Source organism: Camelus dromedarius, chromosome 18 (assembly GCF_036321535.1).
Source record: "Camelus dromedarius isolate mCamDro1 chromosome 18, mCamDro1.pat, whole genome shotgun sequence".
Lineage (NCBI taxonomy): Eukaryota > Metazoa > Chordata > Mammalia > Artiodactyla > Camelidae > Camelus > Camelus dromedarius.
The window spans coordinates 15,184,786-15,203,772 of record NC_087453.1 but is presented as its reverse complement, the minus strand read 5'-3'; the positions used below and the strand labels follow the sequence as shown (position 1 = coordinate 15,203,772).

Sequence of the window (18,987 nt, the reverse complement as noted above, 5' to 3'; positions counted from 1 at the left end):
CCAGACACTCTTACACATTTATATTTTCCATTACTATTTAAAAATACGTGTGGCATTGTAGTCTTTCCCTTTCCTTCTACACCAAAGGCCATTTGCTTTAAGACCCTGAGTTTATCTTGATTGCCATCCTATCATGTCCTAGTGTTTATGTATTTCAGTCATTCCTATGAGTCACATTCAATTATTTTTCGGGTAAACTTGGGCTCTCATTATGGTCAATAGCAGCTTTTTGACTTCGAGCAAGTGACAAAACCTGTTTCAGAGTTTCCTTGATTATAACTGGAAGAGGCCAAACCAAACTGTCTATAAAATTCTTTCAAGTTCTGCCATTCTGTAAGTGATTTTAAAATAACTCAAAACTACCTTTCATAGCTATATAAAACTTGCTGAACAGAGGCTTAAGTTATCTCGAATAGTTAGGACAAAGGAAAATATTCAGAAGAGTTTAGATTCTGTTGAGCACCCCACCTATGGAATAGCACATTTTTATCTGGATATGTGTGTGTTTTGAAGTTTTATCTCCTGTGTTGGTGAATTATACTTGTTTATGTTCGATCTTCTTTTTCGGTGCCACTGTGACAGCTCATCTAGGGTCGCAGTTCAAAAGAACCATAAAGAAATACCATCCTAGAAATTGGTAATTGTTGTAGGACTTTCCAAATACTTGCTTCTTGCTTCGTAATTTTGTGTATGCAAACAGCAGTGATAAAGTATTTCCCACTAGACTCAATCAGGAATTTTCCTCTCAAATTGTATATTAAGTATTTAATATAAAAAGTCTCCTATACCCATTATTTGATAGTATTAGAAGAGGTTTAAAGATGAGTAGATTTTAAAGTAAGTGAGGATGATGTACTGGGATTACTCTCTATAGTAGTGCTTTCCCAACTCCCCTGAGGCTAAAAAAGTACAGTTTCCCAGACTCTTCCTCTGCAGAGTGAGTGTTTTAACTTCTCCAGTAATCATGTGTCAGGACATTTTAGGAAATACTGCCCTAGAGAAAAGTGCCAGTAAATTTTTATTCATCTATCAGATTGAGAGTTTTGGACTTAAGAACCTCTCCAGTTCTCATATTCTATAATTCCAATTTTTCTTCTTAATGCCCCCACAAAACTATTCCTAGAAATGTGATTGGTCCTTATGTAAGTGTTTTCTCCCCATGTTTCTTTGTAGGATGGTAAATTGAAAAAACCCAAGAATAAGGATAAAGATAAAGATAAAAAAGTTCCAGAGCCAGATAGCAAGAAAAAGAAGCCGAAGAAAGAAGAGGAACAGAAGTGGAAATGGTAACATCTCAGCGCTGGGTTAAAATTTCAGCTCTTTGATTCTACAGCCTAATTAAATAAGAATGTTGAGTTTTTAAAATTAATAGCCTGATGTTTGAGGGAAGAGGGAAGTACTTAAAAGAATCTCTCTAGAATAGCATTCTAAAGTAAGTTTTCGAGGTCCTAGTGAGAGCATTAACTAGCTCTCATCCTATTGGATCTCAAAACTAGATCCCACCCTACTGAACAGAATAAACTACAGAAGTCCTCTATATGAATGAAAATTTAGCATATGAAGAAAGTTGCATTTAAAATGATAGGGAAAAGGTGGATTATTTTATAAATCATGTTGGGAAAATTGCCTATTAAAAAAATAACCTCCACAAGAAACGGGTGAATATTTTTATAATTGTAGAATAATGAAGAGCTTTTGAAGCAAGGCATATAACCGGAGCCATAAGGAAAAGATTTATAAATTTGATACATCAAAATTAAAATCTTCTATATGGCAAATAAAGAAACTCATGCCATTAAAAAAAAATTCTAAGGGAAACCAAAGTGCAGAGGGCTAAAATTTCTAAGATGAAAAAAGGTCTTTTAAAACAATGAAAGGAACAGTCTGATAGAAAAGTGAAAAAAGGCAATTAATGAAAATAAACGATTAGTAAATATCTTAAAAGATGGTCATCCTCACAAGCAACAAAGAAAGATGCAAAGAAAAATAATAAATGAGACTTCTTTTTGTTTAATGTCTCTCAAATTAGGAAAGCTTATCTAGGGTTGTAAATGTGAGAAAACAGGCGTTCTTCCCTGTGGGGATTGAGGATCCAGTCTTTAATGGAGGATAATTTAGCAATTGCAGGTTACTTTTTGATATTTAGAGTTTTTAAATAAATGTATTTTTAACACCTTTATTGTGGTATGGTTCCTATACAGTAAACACTACATATTTCAAATGTACAATTTGATGAATTTTGATAGATGTATATACCAGTGAAACCACTACCACAATCAAAATAGCTAACACGTCTATCAGTCCCCAAGAGATGCAATTTTCGAATTCCCAATTTATCCCTTCCCATCCCCTCTACCCCCTGGTAACCATAAGTTTGTTCTTTATGTCTGTCAGTCTGTTTCTGTTTTGTAGATAAGTTCATTTGTGTCCTTTTTTAGATTCCACATATAAGCGATATCATATGGCATTTTTCTTTCTCTTTCTGGCCTACTTCACTTAGAATGACACTCTCTAAGTCCATCCATGTTGCTGCAGATGGTGTTATTTTATTCTTTTTATGGCTGAGTAGTATTCCATTGTATATGTATACCACATCTTCTTTATCCAGTCATCTGTCAATGGACATTTAGGTTGTTTCCATGTCTTGGCTATTGTAAATAGTGCTGCTGTGAACACTGGGGTGCATGTGTGTTTTTGAATTATATTTTTCCCTGGATATATGCTCAGGAGTGGAATTGCTGAATCATTTGGTAAGTCTATTTTTAGTTTTTTAAGGAATCTCCATGCTGTCCTCCATAGTAGCTGCACCAATTTACATTCCCACCAAACAGTGTAGGAAGGTTCCTTTTTCTCCATACCCTCTCTAGCACTTACCATTTGTAGACTTTTAAATGATGGCCATTCTGACTGGTATGAAGTGGTATCTCGTTGTAGTTTTGATTTGCATTTCTCTAACAATTGATATTGAGCATCTTAACATGTATTTTTAATAATGATTTTTCTTAAAACTTTGTATTATTTAGCTGCTGCATCAGTAATACATGATTTGTATTTATGTTGAAGAAATTCAAATGATTTAGAGGTATGTGAGTTAGAAAAAAATGACAGTTCCCTTTCCTTCTTTCTCCCATTCCCATTTTTCTTTTCCAGTTGTGAGGTACCACTGTTTGTAGTTTGGTGTGTAGAATTCCAGACCCATTGGTATACATTTACCCTATAGCTTTTATAATTTAGAACAATAATCTCTCCAGCACCTCTGAGGAAACATCAGTGATCAGGGCGGTGGCTACATGGAGCTGAGCTACAGCAGCAGAAACATTCAGCGTAGCTATGTGGTTGGCATTGTTGGTGTAGACATGCCTGGAGTTAAAAGAAAAGTGTTGAGAAAGAGAAATACAGAGCAAAGGAATCCTAGGCCCTTCCAGGGGTCAGAGTAAGAAAACAAAAGAACATTTATTTTTATTCATATTTATTTTTTTCTTTGAAACTAATCCGAGTTTTTAGTGATAGAATATTGAAAGGTTTTTATCACCTTAAATAAAAAAATTTTTTTAAGACAGAATGAAATGATTGTATAAATCAGGGGGCATTATTGGAAGTGGTGAGTTAGTAATTCATTAGTCTTGTTATCTCCCTCAGGGTTCTGCGGTGGGTGTGCAGTAAGTGTGTGTTGATTGTTGAATGAACCAGTTCGTGTCTTTGTCATCACAAGCTCCCTGCTCTCTTCCCCCTTCCTTTGGCATCTTGGCTCTTGTTGGGCTTGGGAGCAGATGTACTCTTTTTCTGATCCAGCCTTGTGTGTCTGGGTGTGGAATTAGGTACGCTTGAAGGGTCTAACAGCCTAATTTGGCTTTTTTGTTTGAAATTCTTATCAGTGTTGCCACACATTAATTATGAGAGACCATGATTTAATGGCTTTTATTCTTGTTTTGGTTTAAGTTAGTCTTAAAATGACAGAACAGGAATGACTGGCCTCTTAACCAATTACTTGTCCTTTCCTTCTATCACTATAAGCTGCCTGTTAGATGCTGAAGTCAGTGGTGCAGTCCTCAGTGATTGTCCCTGACAGGCTACTCGGGGAGTTTGAATGGCAGATACTCTAATTTTTAATGTTCTCACTAAAGGAGAATTACACAGTTTGCCAGGTTGGCAAATGTGCACATCTTTTGCTTCCCCCAAAGTCTGTAGATTTGTTCATCCTGCCAAAAAGAAAGTAACTTTGAGCCTTTTCTCCCCCTCTTTGTGGGGATGGGAGAATGGTTGGGATCCCTGTGGATTTCCTTACCATGTCATATTTTCTTCATATATGAAGAAGGTTTCATATATATATAGCTTAATTCATAGAAACAAGTGGTGTTACAGGTGGTGGCAGTGTGCTCAGGCTCATCCATAAAAACCTATTTAGCCCAAATTGCCCTTATTTTTAATGTGACCCATTGTAGCTGTATAGGGATTCAGCTGTGCTTTAAGTACACTTTGTGTTGGGGCTGACCTGTTGGAACTAAGTCCCATGTTTACACTAAATAGATGATTTTTCGTGAAAAGACTTAGAAATTGGGGAGTTTGTTGCTGGTGTTGGGTGAGATTAAGTACATGTTTTTCTTAATTTTCCTGGTCAGACGTTAATGGGGGCCTAAAAGGCCAACACTGTTGTTTTTTATTTGTGTAGTAGTAGTTGTTGATCCAGTGATACCAGCCTGTTGGAGGATATATTCTTTCTGTTTAAACTAAGGATTTAGTATTGAATGAGTCTCTCAATTTGCTTAAATGGTAAAGAAGTTACTGGGAGTCCTCAGTATGAACATGATGGAATAGAAGAAATTATAAAAAGCTTGGAATTTTAGTTAAAGAAGCAGTGGAGTTGATGAGAAGAATGGAACCAAGTCCTAGGGCAAAGGAAAACATGACATTCTGGATTCTCACATAGTTATTCTGTGACTGCTATTGATAGGCTTTTTGTAATTGCTCTTACATACATGCACACATGCACAACATATGCTCATACATATGCATTTTCTCCAATTTGGAGAGTACCAGATTCTGTGGGTGGAGTGGTTTCTGCATCCAGGCCTTTCTGTGTTAACATCTAGTTGAATGATCCTACCAGTTTCCTATCTGCAAAGTGGTAGTGGTAGGTTGATTATAGAGGATCCTTAATGTTTTTTCCAGGTCTAAGATTTTATTAAATCTTGACTTTGAGAGTTTTTTGAAAAATTATTTTTAACAGTGGTAAAATACAAAAACATACAATTTACCATCTTAACCATTTTTCAAGTGTGCAGTTAAGTGGCATTAAGAACATTCACATTTTTGTGCAGTGATTCCCCACCACCATCCATCTCCAGAACTCTCTTCTTCTTACCAAACTGAAAATTCTGTTAAATATGTTTCCTTCATCCTCCTTTTCCCCTTGCCAACCACCATTCTGCTTTCTGTCTCTGAATTTGATTACTGTAGGCCCTTCGTATAAGTGGAATTGTGCAATATCTGACCTTTTGTAACTGGATTATTTCACTTAACAAAGTGTCTTCGAGATTCATCCATGTTATAGCCAGAATTTCCTTACTTTTTAAGGATGAATAATAATCCATTGTATGTATGGACCACATTTTGTTTATCCATTCATCTGTTGGTGAATACTTGATTGTTTCTACCTTTTGGCAGTTGTGAATAGAGCTGCTACGAACATTTGTGTACAAATATTTGTTTGAATACCTGCTTTCAGTCCTCGAGTATATTCCCAGAAGTGAAATAAACTAGATCAAATGGTAATTCTATGTTTAACTTTTGGAAGAACTGCCATATTGTTTTCCACAGCTGCACCCGCTTACGTTCCCATCAGCAGTGCACAAAAGTTATAATTTCTTCATATCCTCGTCAACACTTCTTATTTATGGTTTGTTTTTGTTTTTAATAGTTGTCCTAATGGGTATGAGTAGTATCTCATGGTTTTGATTTATATTTTCCTAGTGATTGGTGATGTTGAGCATTTTTTCAGATGTTTACTGGCCATCTATAATCTTTGGAGAAATGTCTATTCAAGTTCTTTGCCTATTTTTTAATTGGGTGGGTTTGTTTTTTGTTGAGTTGTAGTTCTTTATATAGTCTAGATAATTAACTCCTTATCAAATATATGCTTAGTGAATATTTTCTCTCATTCCTTAGGTTGCCTTTTCACTCTGCTGATTATGTCCTTTGATGCATAGTTTTTAATCTAATAGTCTAGTTTATCTAATTTTTCTCTTGTTGCCTCTGCTTTTAGTGTCATATCTAAGAAATTATTTCTGAATCCGGTGTCATGAAACTTTTGCATTATGTTTTCTTCTAAGAGTTTTGTAGTTTTAGCTCTTACATTTGGGTCTTTGATACATTTTGAGTTTATTTTTGTATAGAGTGTAAGGTAAAGGCCCAATTTCATCCTCTTGCATGTGAATATCCAGTTTCCCCAACACCATTTGTTAAAAAGATTCCTTTCTCCACTGAACGGTCTTGGCACCCTTGTCAAAAATGATTTGACCGTATATGTTGATTTTGGTTTTATAGTAATGCTATTGTTACAGCATAGTTTTGATACATGTAATTTTTATTTGATGTTTCTGGATTTCAGAATATTGGAGTTGGGAAATGGTGGGAAGTAATAGACTATGCATAATTGACCTTCAGAATAATTCTGTAGGTCTGTAGGGCTTTTCATTTTAAGACAGAAATAGTGAATATTAAAATCTGTGACTCTTTTAAGTATTCTATCTATAAGACAACTGACTGACTCTTTAAAAAACAGAATGGTGTTGGTGATGGTGAGAAGATCGGTCTAATTCTAGAGAAAGAAAGATTTAGACATAACCCATTGCAATGTGTGGTCCTTAATTGTATCCTAGACTATAAAACACACTTTGGATATAATTGGAATTACTAAATATGGTCTGGATATTAGAATGATACTAGGGAACTATTACTTTTGTTACATGTGATAATATTATTGTAGCTATATGAGAAAATATCCTTATTTTTATAGAGATGTTTGCTAAAATATTTAAAGGTCGATATATCTGTAATTTGCTTGAAATGGTTCAGAAAAAAAAGGAAACTTAGCATAACACTAACAATTGTACATAGGTGATAAGTATATGGTATTCTACGTCTTACTCTCTGATTTTCTGTATGTTTGATCGTTTTTTAAATAAAAAGTTTTTTAAAAAGTTGTTTCCACTGCGCTTTACATTCACTTGTCAGTGTCTCCTAGATTGCTCTAAATTACCTGTAACTACCTTAAACTCAATATACCCCAACTCAACTATTATTTTCCAGTGTTCTGTTCCATTATGTACTTTCTCAGAAGATTGTTTTCCCCTGTACCTTCACCTGGCATCTCCATTCCCAAGAGGCCTTTTCCTGTGTATCATCAGCATAAATAATACCTCTGTCATGTACACCATTGTGGTTTACTATTACACTGTTGTGATAACAAAAAGCTGTTTTTATTTTCATCCTGATTCGTTGCTGAGTAATGATCTCATGTACCCATTATCTTTGAACTAAACTGCTGAAATGTATTTTCCTCCACTCACCTGAGTATTCCATCTTACTTATTGTGAGTATTGGCTTTTTCAAAGTGAAAGATACTGATTATTTTGACCCAGGCCTTGAATGTGGGGCCCAGAGTCATTCCAGATCACCAGTCAATTGAGCTGATAATTATTTTGGCATTTAATAGATGATAATCTTTATATTAGGTGAAGTGATCACTCAGTGAGATTGTACTTTGTCTTTGAAAGGTGGGAAGAAGAGCGCTATCCTGAAGGCATCAAGTGGAAATTCCTAGAACATAAAGGTCCTGTATTTGCTCCACCATATGAACCTCTTCCAGAGAGTGTCAAGTTTTACTATGATGGTGAGTTCCAAGGTTGTCCAATTCCTGGCCAAGGAAAGAGTTTGATTCTATTTAGGAATAGAAAGTGAGGAAGGATCTTATGCAGAATATTCTTTTTTGTGTACTTCATTTTGGTTTTTTGTTACCATGTAGTTTGAGGGAAGGGTAATCAGGTGTTTACTTAAAGGCCTGTTGGGTGCAGAAAAAGTGCTATGAAAAAGAGGCTATTAATTTCTTATCTACATGGTCTCCAAAAGGTCCATCTGCATAGCTCACAGCACTTGGACCACAAGCTAAATGTTTTTATCTGAACTTTTATTTCTAAAGCTACTATTAAAACAGCCTTACCTGAATGGTAGTATTTTATTTTAGTGATACAATGCTAGCTGACAAGCTGCTCATCACTAGAAATAGTATTTAGTACTCAGTTGAGGGTTAATTAGTCTACCCTCAACCTCTAGTTGGAGCTGGTAGGTGTCTATCACTCACTCTACATAGCACAACACTATGTCTTTGCCCTTTGTGCAGTCAAGTCTGAATAACTGCTTTGAAAAAATGTCCTGCCTAGTTCTCTTAGAACCCTCAGAATTTTCTATTAACTGTCATTGGTATTTCTGTCCTTGGGTTGAAAAATTTGAGAGTAGTCTTTGATGCTCCCTTGTTGGCAGTGTAGCAGTGTGCAGAAAGTAATGTGCTACTGATTTCCCTCATTCCAAGAGTTCTCTCCAGAAATGGCTAGAGTGTTGTTCCTCAAACCCTTATTTGCTTTAGATCCACCAGGTGGATCTGGGCCCTTTTAGTAGGTGTAGAATGGTATTGAGTGCTTCTGAACCAAGTGGTTTACTGAACAAACTTTGAGAAGCACATGGCAGGAGAAATGCTGAAAATGCTGTCCACCAGCAGTGGCCTCAGGTCATGGATGCTTATAGGTCAAGGGTGGTAGTTTATACGAAAAGGCTGGGTCTTGCTAGTGAGAGATACATCAGACTTGGCAAGCTGGAATTCATTTTTTAAAAATTGTATTTATTCAGTGTGCCTGTCTGTATACAGACACCCAAGACCCAGCAGTGGACAATATTGACAAATCCCTGATCTCATGGTGTTTATAGTCTGTCCCTTATAGCCTTAATGACAGTTGCTTGCATCAGATAAACATTCTGACCTGTATTAACTGAAGAGCACAGGACAGAGTTCTGCAGTCAGCCCTCACAGTGGGTCATTCCTGGAAACTCTTAAATGTGACCCAAAGCCAAAACTCCAATGAAGAGAAGGAGCCTAGACAATCAAACATGCAGTTATTCTGTAACTCTAGTCTGGGTTTACCAAGAGCTTTAGAAAGCTCAACTGGTAAAGCCTCACTTTGAGGTTCAAAGTGATTGGAAGGGAAGTTAGATTATTTTCCTTAGCCTTTGGGTTTCTCTTACTTTTCAAGATAGGAAGCCAGGTTGTAAACTAGTTATCATTGGTTGCCCTGGCCCCTTCCCATATTCCTCCTCAGTCCTCCGTTACAGGAGCTCCAGCTCCAGGGCTCTCACGTTTTCTCAGTTAGTCTTCTTTCTGGGGTTTCTTTGGTTAGGTAAACTCCCACCCTGCAGTAAGTTAAGAAGTCTGACTTACTGGTCCAAATTGTTACTGTCAGTCCTGTCTACTCTCTAGGGAAGATAATTCTCAGACTCTAATAGCACCTGCCAGGAGGTCGGGCATGAGCTGGCTGAGGCAGTGAATGGCCTCTGAGAACCTCCAGTTTTCAGCTCTGACTCAGCATTTCTTCTTCCTGGAGCTCAGCCATTTCCACAAAGCACTATCATTGCCAGGAACCTTGAAGTCATCCTCCCTACCCCTCTGCTGCTAGGAGCTGTCATTTCATCTTTTTGACAGCTTATCTAAAACAGGAGGTGTCAAACTTGCTTCCTCTACTGGAACAAAATTCAGTAAAATTTCCCATAAAGTCTCCTTTTTCTGTTTTTGTTTTGTTTTTAAGTACTGTTAATATTTAGTTTATACCAAATAGACCCAGGAACAGTTTACATTCTTGCTTGCCATTTTATTTTATTGTTAGTGTCTTAATGTTTTCCCTTATATTGGAAGCATGTTATAACTTAACTGGCAACGCTGGTTCAGACCTGAGGTGGGGGATTTCTGCTAAAGTGTAGGAAATCCTTGAAAGCCTGTCCTCCCCAAGTGTCTTCTTTCAAAGGCACATGGGCAGTTGAGAGGGAAAGTGGCGCCACCTATTGGCCTTTTAAGTTATGGATTTCAAGCAGGTTCTGTCTACACTGAAAGTTTCAATTTTGGGCTGCAATTCCCTACATCCCTACAATCGGGGATGATAATTTCCCAACCATCATGAGATGAGATGTTCTCTGAGTTTTGGAATGAATGTATTTCTTGTTAAGTTTTAGTTTTCTACAATGAATGTGAAAATCCTTGGTACCTATGTAATCGTAAGACAGTGGAGAAACATGTGTACAATGCCAAGAACTCCTGACATCCCTGTGCTCTGGATGAGTCCTTTTTCCCTGAGAGAGGCAACCTCGTAATGCCTGTGTTCCAGAGCATCTCAGACTCCACTGTGTACACAAGCCATCTTTGGGGGTCTTGTTAAAATGCACTTTCTGATTCATTAGGTCTAGGGTGGAGTCTGAGATTCTACATTTCTACCAAACTCCCATGTGATGCCAATACTGCTGGTCTGTGAAGCAAACTTTGAGTAGCAGGGTTCTAGAGGAAGGTCTTGTTTAGCCTTTTCATATGGGATATCTGGGCTTGCCTGCTTTGAATATATATTTTTTATTCATATTCCACCCACCTAACTTTAAGAAGAAAGATGCCTATTTCTTTTCCCCACAATTCCTTTCTTCCAATCCCTGCCCTATCCTTTCCTCCCCTTCTTGAACAGAAGCTGTTTAGCTTAGCAGTGGCAGGAGTCCCTCTGAGGATTTGATTTTTAAAAACCATTGAAGAGGTGTAAAGGACCCTGCTTGCTGAAAGGAAAAGGAAGAGTGACTGGGCCTCCCCCAGGTCATCCCTGTTCTGAGCAGGCTCCTGGGAACAATTTACTGGCATAGTCTCCAGAGAATGACCCAGGTAAATATCTGATAAAGAGAAGGAGAATTCATACAAGTAGATAAAAATCAGTATACTGTCTTTGTTGTTGTTGTTACTGTGTGTCACCAGACCTTTATATATATTCCTTGGGAAGGTAAACCATTATTACAGCAGCCGTCTCCAGAGCCGCAGTGTTTACACTCAGAACATGAATACTCCACACCTTATTTTTTGGAACTACTTTTTTCTCTAGGTAAAGTCATGAAGCTGAGCCCCAAAGCAGAAGAAGTAGCTACATTCTTTGCAAAAATGCTCGACCATGAATATACTACTAAGGAAATATTTAGGAAAAATTTCTTTAAAGACTGGAGAAAGGTATTGTAGCCTATGTATTAATATCCTAGCATCTTGCAAAAATAATGATCAAACTACTAAGTAATAAGCTATAATTTTATCCCCAAAAAATCCCTGATGTAAAACTTGAGTTTTATGAATTTTGTTGTATTAAAGTGGTTTTTTTTTTTTTTCCTGTTCATTTACTATATTATACAGGGTTTCTATCCAACAAGAATACCTACGTTTCTTTCCTCCTAGCTCTCATAGGGCTGTAAGGGGCTGTTTATCAGATCAGGCCAAACAGAAAAACTTAGCTCCAGTTGCACAAAAGGAAGTTTTTCTCTGCAGGACTGCTTGCTCTCTGTCATTGCAAAGAAAGATAGATAGGTTAGTGTTGTCCCATTCCCTCTTAATTCTTGCTCACTAGCTTTGGGTACTTTCTGCTCTTAAAACCACATATCCTATGTCTACCTAGGTAATTTTAAACAATTTCATTATTCTCAATTTGAATAATGTGAACAGAAGCCTAAGCTGAAGTTTACCTTCTGAATAGCCCTGGAAATCAGATTTAATAAATGAATAGAGCAGGGATAGTGTTTCTAAGAGAGAATGAATAGGGGACTATTTCTCTCATTATTAAAATGAATGATATATATTCATGTGTCTCCAGCTGGGACATTCATATGCTTAAGGGACTGTGGCAATATGCCAAGGAGTCTAAGAAACTACGTAAGAGTTTCCTTTTTCAATGAGGTCATTTGACGTGCTTTTCTATCAAATATATATTTTTATGATAGAACGAAGTAGTAAAATTGTCTCTCTCTTTTTTTTTTCCTCCACCCAAAACTCACTCAATTTAGATTGACTGCCTCTCCAGATACCTTTTGACTGAAAGTGTGATCCTTTGCTATAATTGCAAAGAAACCTGAGGTCTTATCAGTTCTTCTTTCTTCCCTTTTCTTTTAACTAGGAAATGACCAATGAAGAGAAGAATATTATTACCAACCTAAGCAAATGTGATTTTACCCAGATGAGCCAGTATTTCAAATCCCAGTCAGAAGCTCGGAAACAGATGAGCAAGGAAGAGAAACAGGTACTGCAGAATTTCTTAAACCTTGGAAGAATTTGGGGATTGTGATTAGTTTATCTAATTTTCTTCTTGGTTCTTACAGAACAGTTTGACTTCAGTAATTTCACATGGCTCTATAACACCTTTGGGATTCCCAGCCTAGTAAAGTTTAAATTTTCTTAAGGGTTTTATGTAGACTGAAAGTTATGAATAAAGGACAATGTTTAATGGCTCAGTATAAGAACTCTAGTGTTCTCCTGACTAGAAACCAGCCAGTAGCTCCAATAATACAATATTTAAGGATGGGCAGATCTGACCCACAGTGGCTCCTGGATATTAGTGATTTAAGACAGATAAAATAATATTGGCCATGTACACTCAACACACACACTCACCACCTGCTCCCTACCGCACCCCCCGATCTTTGATCTCTCTTACTCTGGAATCTAGCCACACTTACCAGTCTTCATCTTCTGGTTTTGGCCAGCCTCATTCCTGAAGGATCTTTCTAGTATCCAGCTGGGATGTCACTTTTTCCTAGAGTAGTGGTAGGCAGGCTATAGGCTGTTTATTTTTATAAGAATGTGTAATTGGAACTCAGCTACATCTACTTGTTTACGTATTACCTGTGGCTGCTTTCATGCGGCAAAGTTGAGTAATTGCAGCAGAGGCTGTGTGGCCCTCAAGCCTAAAAGATTTTCTATCTAGAAAAAGTTTGCCATCCCTTGATCTAGAGGAGTCCAGGCTGGAGTTAGGTTATTAGTATTATTATTTTAAATCAGAGGTCCAGAAGTTAAGGATTTTAAGGAATTCTTTGCAATTCAAAGCTTTATATTTTCAACGTAGTAAACTTGTGTGTTTGTATAATTTAAGCCATTGTCTTTATATAACTCTTTTACCATAGAATCATCAGAATCTTACCTGCATCAGACTTTTCAGTCTCAGCTTAGTCTTCTCCCCAGTATTCCAAATTAGTGAAATTAGGTTTATTTTTCACTTCAGGGTTTTTCAAATTAAAAACCGCTTTAGGGAAGTTTTTGTAAGTGTCACCTTGTCAGAGTCTCTGCCAGGGATACCTGTTGCCAGCAAGTTCAGGATCTGTTTCTACTCACAAGGCAGCAGGACTTAGTTCAGTTGAATTGCTAAGTGTAATATGAATACAGAGTCAGCAGAGGGTACGGAGGCTCCATATCCTCCCTTATTGGAGCAAGGATCACAAAGTATAAAATACATATACCCATGTGCTGGGGGAGAATCCACAATAGGTTTGTTTGCACTTGAAAACTTACATGAAATGCTTTTCACATGGGGGAATTTTATTGTATTTAAGTTTAAAAATCTCTTAGGCTTTCCTTTATTTGAATTAGTTTCTTGTAATTTTTAGACTTCTCTCTACCTTGACATGTTCTCACACAAGAGCTAAGAATGTATGAGTTGAGAATGGTGGTTTGACTCTCTTTTGTGTATTTCCTTGCTATCTTCCAGAAAATCAAAGAGGAGAATGAAAAATTACTGAAAGAATATGGCTTCTGTATTATGGATAACCACAAAGAGAGGATTGCCAACTTCAAGATAGAACCTCCTGGGCTTTTCCGTGGCCGTGGCAACCATCCCAAAATGGGCATGCTCAAGAGACGGATAATGCCTGAAGATATAATCATCAACTGTAGCAAGTGAGCACAGTTCATCCTTCGGCGAGAAATGGAGTGGCGGGCTTCTTTGTTCTTGGTAGTTGGGAATTTCCCCCATGTTACAGAGGACTGTTTGGGAGCTGCCCAGTGTTTCTATGTTTAGACCTCCAAGTGTTTATCATATATTGGCTGGTCAGGAGGAAACTTGGAAATACATGCTTAGCAGATTTATCCACTTCAGGTCATAAAAGGTGAAATTGTTCCTCATGTCTCATTTCACTGCTCTCCTGCTTTATTTCCACAGAGATGCCAAGGTTCCTTCTCCTCCTCCAGGACATAAATGGAAAGAGGTCCGACATGACAACAAGGTTACTTGGCTAGTCTCCTGGACAGAGAACATCCAAGGTTCCATTAAGTACATCATGCTGAACCCTAGCTCACGAATCAAGGTAAGTGGAAGCTAAGAGTTGCATCAGTTAGTGGGGCTGATAATCTTTCTTTTTGTTGTAATGTAATGTTCTCAGCCTTGAGAATCACTTGGACAAAGGAAAAACCCTCCCCAGAAAAAGAAGGCAAGTACTTTCATGGTTAGCATTATCTGGTGATCTCCCAAAGATACATCTATTTTCTGCATCACATTGTAATCTTATTCATTTATTAATTCACAAATGTTTACTGAAATTCCAATATGAGCCTGACATTGTGTGTGCATGGTGCTAGGAATTGTGTTGGTAAACAAGATGGACACAGTCCCTGCCTTCACATTGCTTACCATCCAGTGGTCAGAATGTGGTAAATGTATGTTGACCTCTGTAGCTCTTTTGCCCTTCACCTTTCTTGGCTCTGAAGAAGGGAATGTAATTATTCTGAATCCAGAAAGAGGTTGTAAAATTTAGAGTCTTACATACTCTGTCTTCCTAAGGTTTCATCTGGGTAGATTTCACCAGGACCAAGTGGGATGATGTATGTGAAAGCATATCATAAACTATTGGGTATCCATGTGTTGCTGTTTATTTATACTATTACTGAAAGGGGAAACCTGACTTGGAAGGGCAATCAGTTCTTGTCAGCCTGCTAGGCATATCCTGCTTGGGAGAGTCTCAGGCATACTATGGAAATGTGAACAGCAACGTCAAAGAAAGATGGGCTCCACAAAAAAGTCAGGGAATTAGTTCTGTATGGAATGACCGTTTACAAGCAAGCAACTGGGACTGAAGATCTTAATCTCGGTTTATACGTTGTTAAACATTTAGTAAGATTTTAAAGCCATAACTCAAAAGGCTGTGTGTCTTTTTGAGACTAAACCTCGCATTTTCTAGCTTACAGTCTTCTGCCCTAATGAAAAGTATCCATCTATATATATTTTCTTCAATTCAAGTAGAAAATGTCACTTTTTTTTTTTTTTTAAAGTTTAGAGTAAGTATAGAATCTGAACGAGAACCCCTGTGGCAAGTAAAAGTCAAGTCATTTAAAGAAACACGTTGTGTATTCCTCTCCTGAAATATCACAGAGCTCTAGGGCTACCGAGGTAGACGAACAGTGATTTTATTTCTCAAAACACTGGTAGACTGTGGGCAATCAGGTAAGAACTCAATTGTATTAGAAAGGTAAACATTAAATGCTTTAGATAAATAGAGCAGTTATTTCCAGCAGTTACAGATTAGGAATAACTTTGTGAAGAAAGTAAGGTTACAGTTGGATCTTAGAGGTATTTCAAACAGAGAAATGTGTCATTACGGGCAGAGAGGGAGGGGTGTGAAAAGGAGTACCAAAAAGAATTATCAAGTGGTGATGGTTATACAACATTGTGAATGTGCTAAATGTTACTAATGGTAAATTTTATATTATGTGTGTTCTACCACAATTTTAAAAAAAAGTTATCAAAATAATGGATATTAGGTTACCTTTAAAGTATTTTCACATAAGTTGATATATGATTCTCTTAACAACCACACCAGACGTGTACTAATGCCATTTTACAGATAAATAAATTTAGTCTCTGAGAGGCCAGAAAGCTTGCCTAAGATCCAGTAGCTAGTAACTATTACCTTAGATCTTCAGCCCCCTGTTGCCTTCCTGTGATATCCCACTGCCAAATCATGGCCAGCATTAGATGTCATGCTAAAGCGGCTGGACTGCATTCTGCATCTGATAGAGAACCATTGACTTGGAACAGAGGAGTGTCTTGAACATGACCCCGCTTGAGCAAGATTTATAGGCATTATGTGTAATCACATCAATAAATATGAACTGTTGTAAATGCTGCAATGGGAAAGTACAGGGTACCATTTAAGAGTATACAGGGGCGCCTGATTTGGTCTGTGGGGTTCAGGGAAGGCCTTTCTGAGGAAGTGACATTTAAGATGAGACTTATACAGGATGAATAGGAGTTATCCATGGGAAGGTAGGAGAATGAGTTCCAGAAAATGGAAATAGCCTTTTGAGATCCCTGAGGTGAGAGAGCTTGGTGGTCTTGACTGAAAGAAGGTCACTGTACTTGGGGTTATAGGAGCAAGAGAGAGACAGGAGGAGGAGACTAGAGAGGGATGCAGGCCAGATCTTCAGACTCTTCCTTGAAGTTTTTTAATATTAGCTAAAATCAGTAGGAAGCCACTGGGTTTTAAAGAGGGGGTGACACCACGTTTCTGTTGTAGAAATGTGGCGTAATTGATCTTTCTGACTGCTGCTCTGTGGAGACTGTATTGGACACAAACAGGAAGTAGGGAGACCATTAGGAGGCTGTTGCAGTACTTATGGCAAGAAATGGCGATGACCTACACAAGGGGATGGCAGTGGGGGTTAGAGAAATGAACAGATGCCAAAATATATGTAGACAGTATGCTCTTCCAGGCAGGATTAGAGTTGATTGTAGGCAAGTCCCTTGAGGGTTGAAAGCCTCACTAAATACGCCAAGTGGAGTACCTTAAGGGCAGACAGGAAGCCAATTTATTCCAGACAATATCCAGATAACGCCTATGCACTGTAAGGATTTGTACGGGTTTCTGAGTGATGGTTATGGTAGTAAACCAAGAAAACCCCCCAGACATAGGCCTTGCCTAGAACCTTACCCCAGGACAGAGTGGCTCATTCCAGTCAACTGGGCTGGGATCCTGAGTCATGAAAAATGGTTAAAAGCTTGGCAGGTGGTACTGTTGAGGGAAAAGAAGTATGACTTCTTCAGCTTTCTGCTGGTCCACCTTGGCTATTTCCCACTCAATAGAACAGCGAGGTTGAGGTTTGACAGTATGTTAAATAGTTTTTTCACTGCATTGCCAGCAGGAGAAACATTCTCTTTTTGATAAAAAATAGTAAGATAGAAGCAATAGAGGTTTTATTTTTAATGAAATATTTCAAATATATAAGAATAGATATAATATAGTGAACACTCACATACCCACCATCTGGCTCTGTCAGACCTTAATACCATGTCCTATTTGTTTAGTTGCTTCATTTCTTAAAAAGTTTTTTGATAAACACAGTTAAAGCCCCCTGTGTACCATTCATCTTTTTCCTTGGAGATTACTGTAAGGAATTTAATGTTTTGACTCTTGTGTGTATTTTTGTATTTTTACATTATACTATGTCTGCATAAACAATATGAAGTATTATTTTACAAAGTTTAATTTTAAATTAGATATGTTATTGAGATCATTTCTGCACCTGTTTATTTCACACAGCTTTGGTTTTGAGATTTTATTATCTTGACACACATTTCTAATTTATCCATTTCATTTGCTACATTGTATTCTATTATGTAAAAAATGATTATTCTGTTAATGAAACATTTAGGGTTTGCAGTTTCTTTTGCTGTTATGAATAGCGCTGGAATAAAGATATTTTCCTTATATATATGAATGAAAATTTCCCTTAAAGATTTATTTCCAAATTCTTCTCTAAAGGGCTTGAACTGGTGCACATTACTACCATCCTCCCAATATTGCGTACAGGTTTCTCTCTCTTTCATATTCTTGCTGTTTTTTTTTTTTTTTTTTAACATTGATCCTGTATATGACAACATTGCTGAACTCTAGTCTGAAAGTGTCTGTGTCTTTTGGAGTTTCTATATAGACAAATAACCTATAAATAGAGACAGAAATAACCTATAAATAGAAACATCCATAAAAACTTAAACTTTCTCTAAGCAACAGTTGTCACAGTCAATTTTGTACTAATTTCTGTACTCAGTGCCTTCTCTCTGGATTTACTTGTTGAAAATCACCCTTCACTGTTTATTTAATGAGGATCCATAGGTGGCAAATTCTCCCTTTGTTTGCTTGAACACTTCTTTATTTTAATCCTCATGATTTATTTATCTTTTCACCAATTTAAAATGTATCTTTATTATTGGTGATCTGTGGCTTCGCTATGCTCTATCCAAGTATAGATATATATGTATATTTTAAATTTTTTGTTGAAGAATAGTTCATTTACAATGCTGTGTTAGTTTCTGGTGTACAGCAAAGTGATTCTTTTTCATATTCTCTTTTATTACTCAGACTTTTAATCTGAAGACTGATGCATTTTTATTCTAGAAAACTCTCAGCCATTATTCCACAGCTTCTAGGACATTCTTTTCATTTACTTCTCTATCTCTTAGGTCTTTTCTTCGTTTGGGAGGAGTTCTCTAGGAGTTAACCTCTATTCATTAATTCTCTTTTTGATTATATCTAATCTAAAGTTTATTTCAAATATTATTTTTGCTTTCAGGATTTCTAATTATTTTATTCCATATCTACCTGATTTCATTTCTGTTATTTTGTAATTTTTTGTTCTTTTTAGTGGATATGATATTTTTTTCTCTTGAACATTTTTGTCTGTTCTTTAAAAGGTTACCTGAAGTGAATTCATGTACTAATTATTGTCATATACCAAATTTATACATATATGTCAGACTGTTTCTGGACTCACTGTCCATTTTCCTCATGTTTTGGAATTTGTAAAACCCTTTTGACTGGGAGGTAGTTTTTGTCTGTGTATCATGCCCTTTTCCTCCTCTTTGCTCCCTGCTTCTCTGTTCATTCCTCCTGTCTTCG

At 37.1% G+C, this 18,987-nt stretch overlaps 1 protein-coding gene across 1 annotated transcript in view; it reads left to right on the top strand.

Annotated features, from left to right (window-relative positions):
- TOP1 (DNA topoisomerase I) overlaps positions 1-18,987 on the top strand; it is a 79,888-nt gene that overhangs the window by 46,903 nt on the left and 13,998 nt on the right. Inside the window, exons 8-13 of the mRNA XM_010975252.3 lie at positions 1,174-1,286; positions 7,776-7,891; positions 11,172-11,293; positions 12,225-12,347; positions 13,809-13,996; positions 14,259-14,403. Of these exons, the coding sequence (XP_010973554.1) occupies positions 1,174-1,286; positions 7,776-7,891; positions 11,172-11,293; positions 12,225-12,347; positions 13,809-13,996; positions 14,259-14,403 (807 nt within the window). The remainder of the gene's footprint in view (positions 1-1,173; positions 1,287-7,775; positions 7,892-11,171; positions 11,294-12,224; positions 12,348-13,808; positions 13,997-14,258; positions 14,404-18,987) is intronic.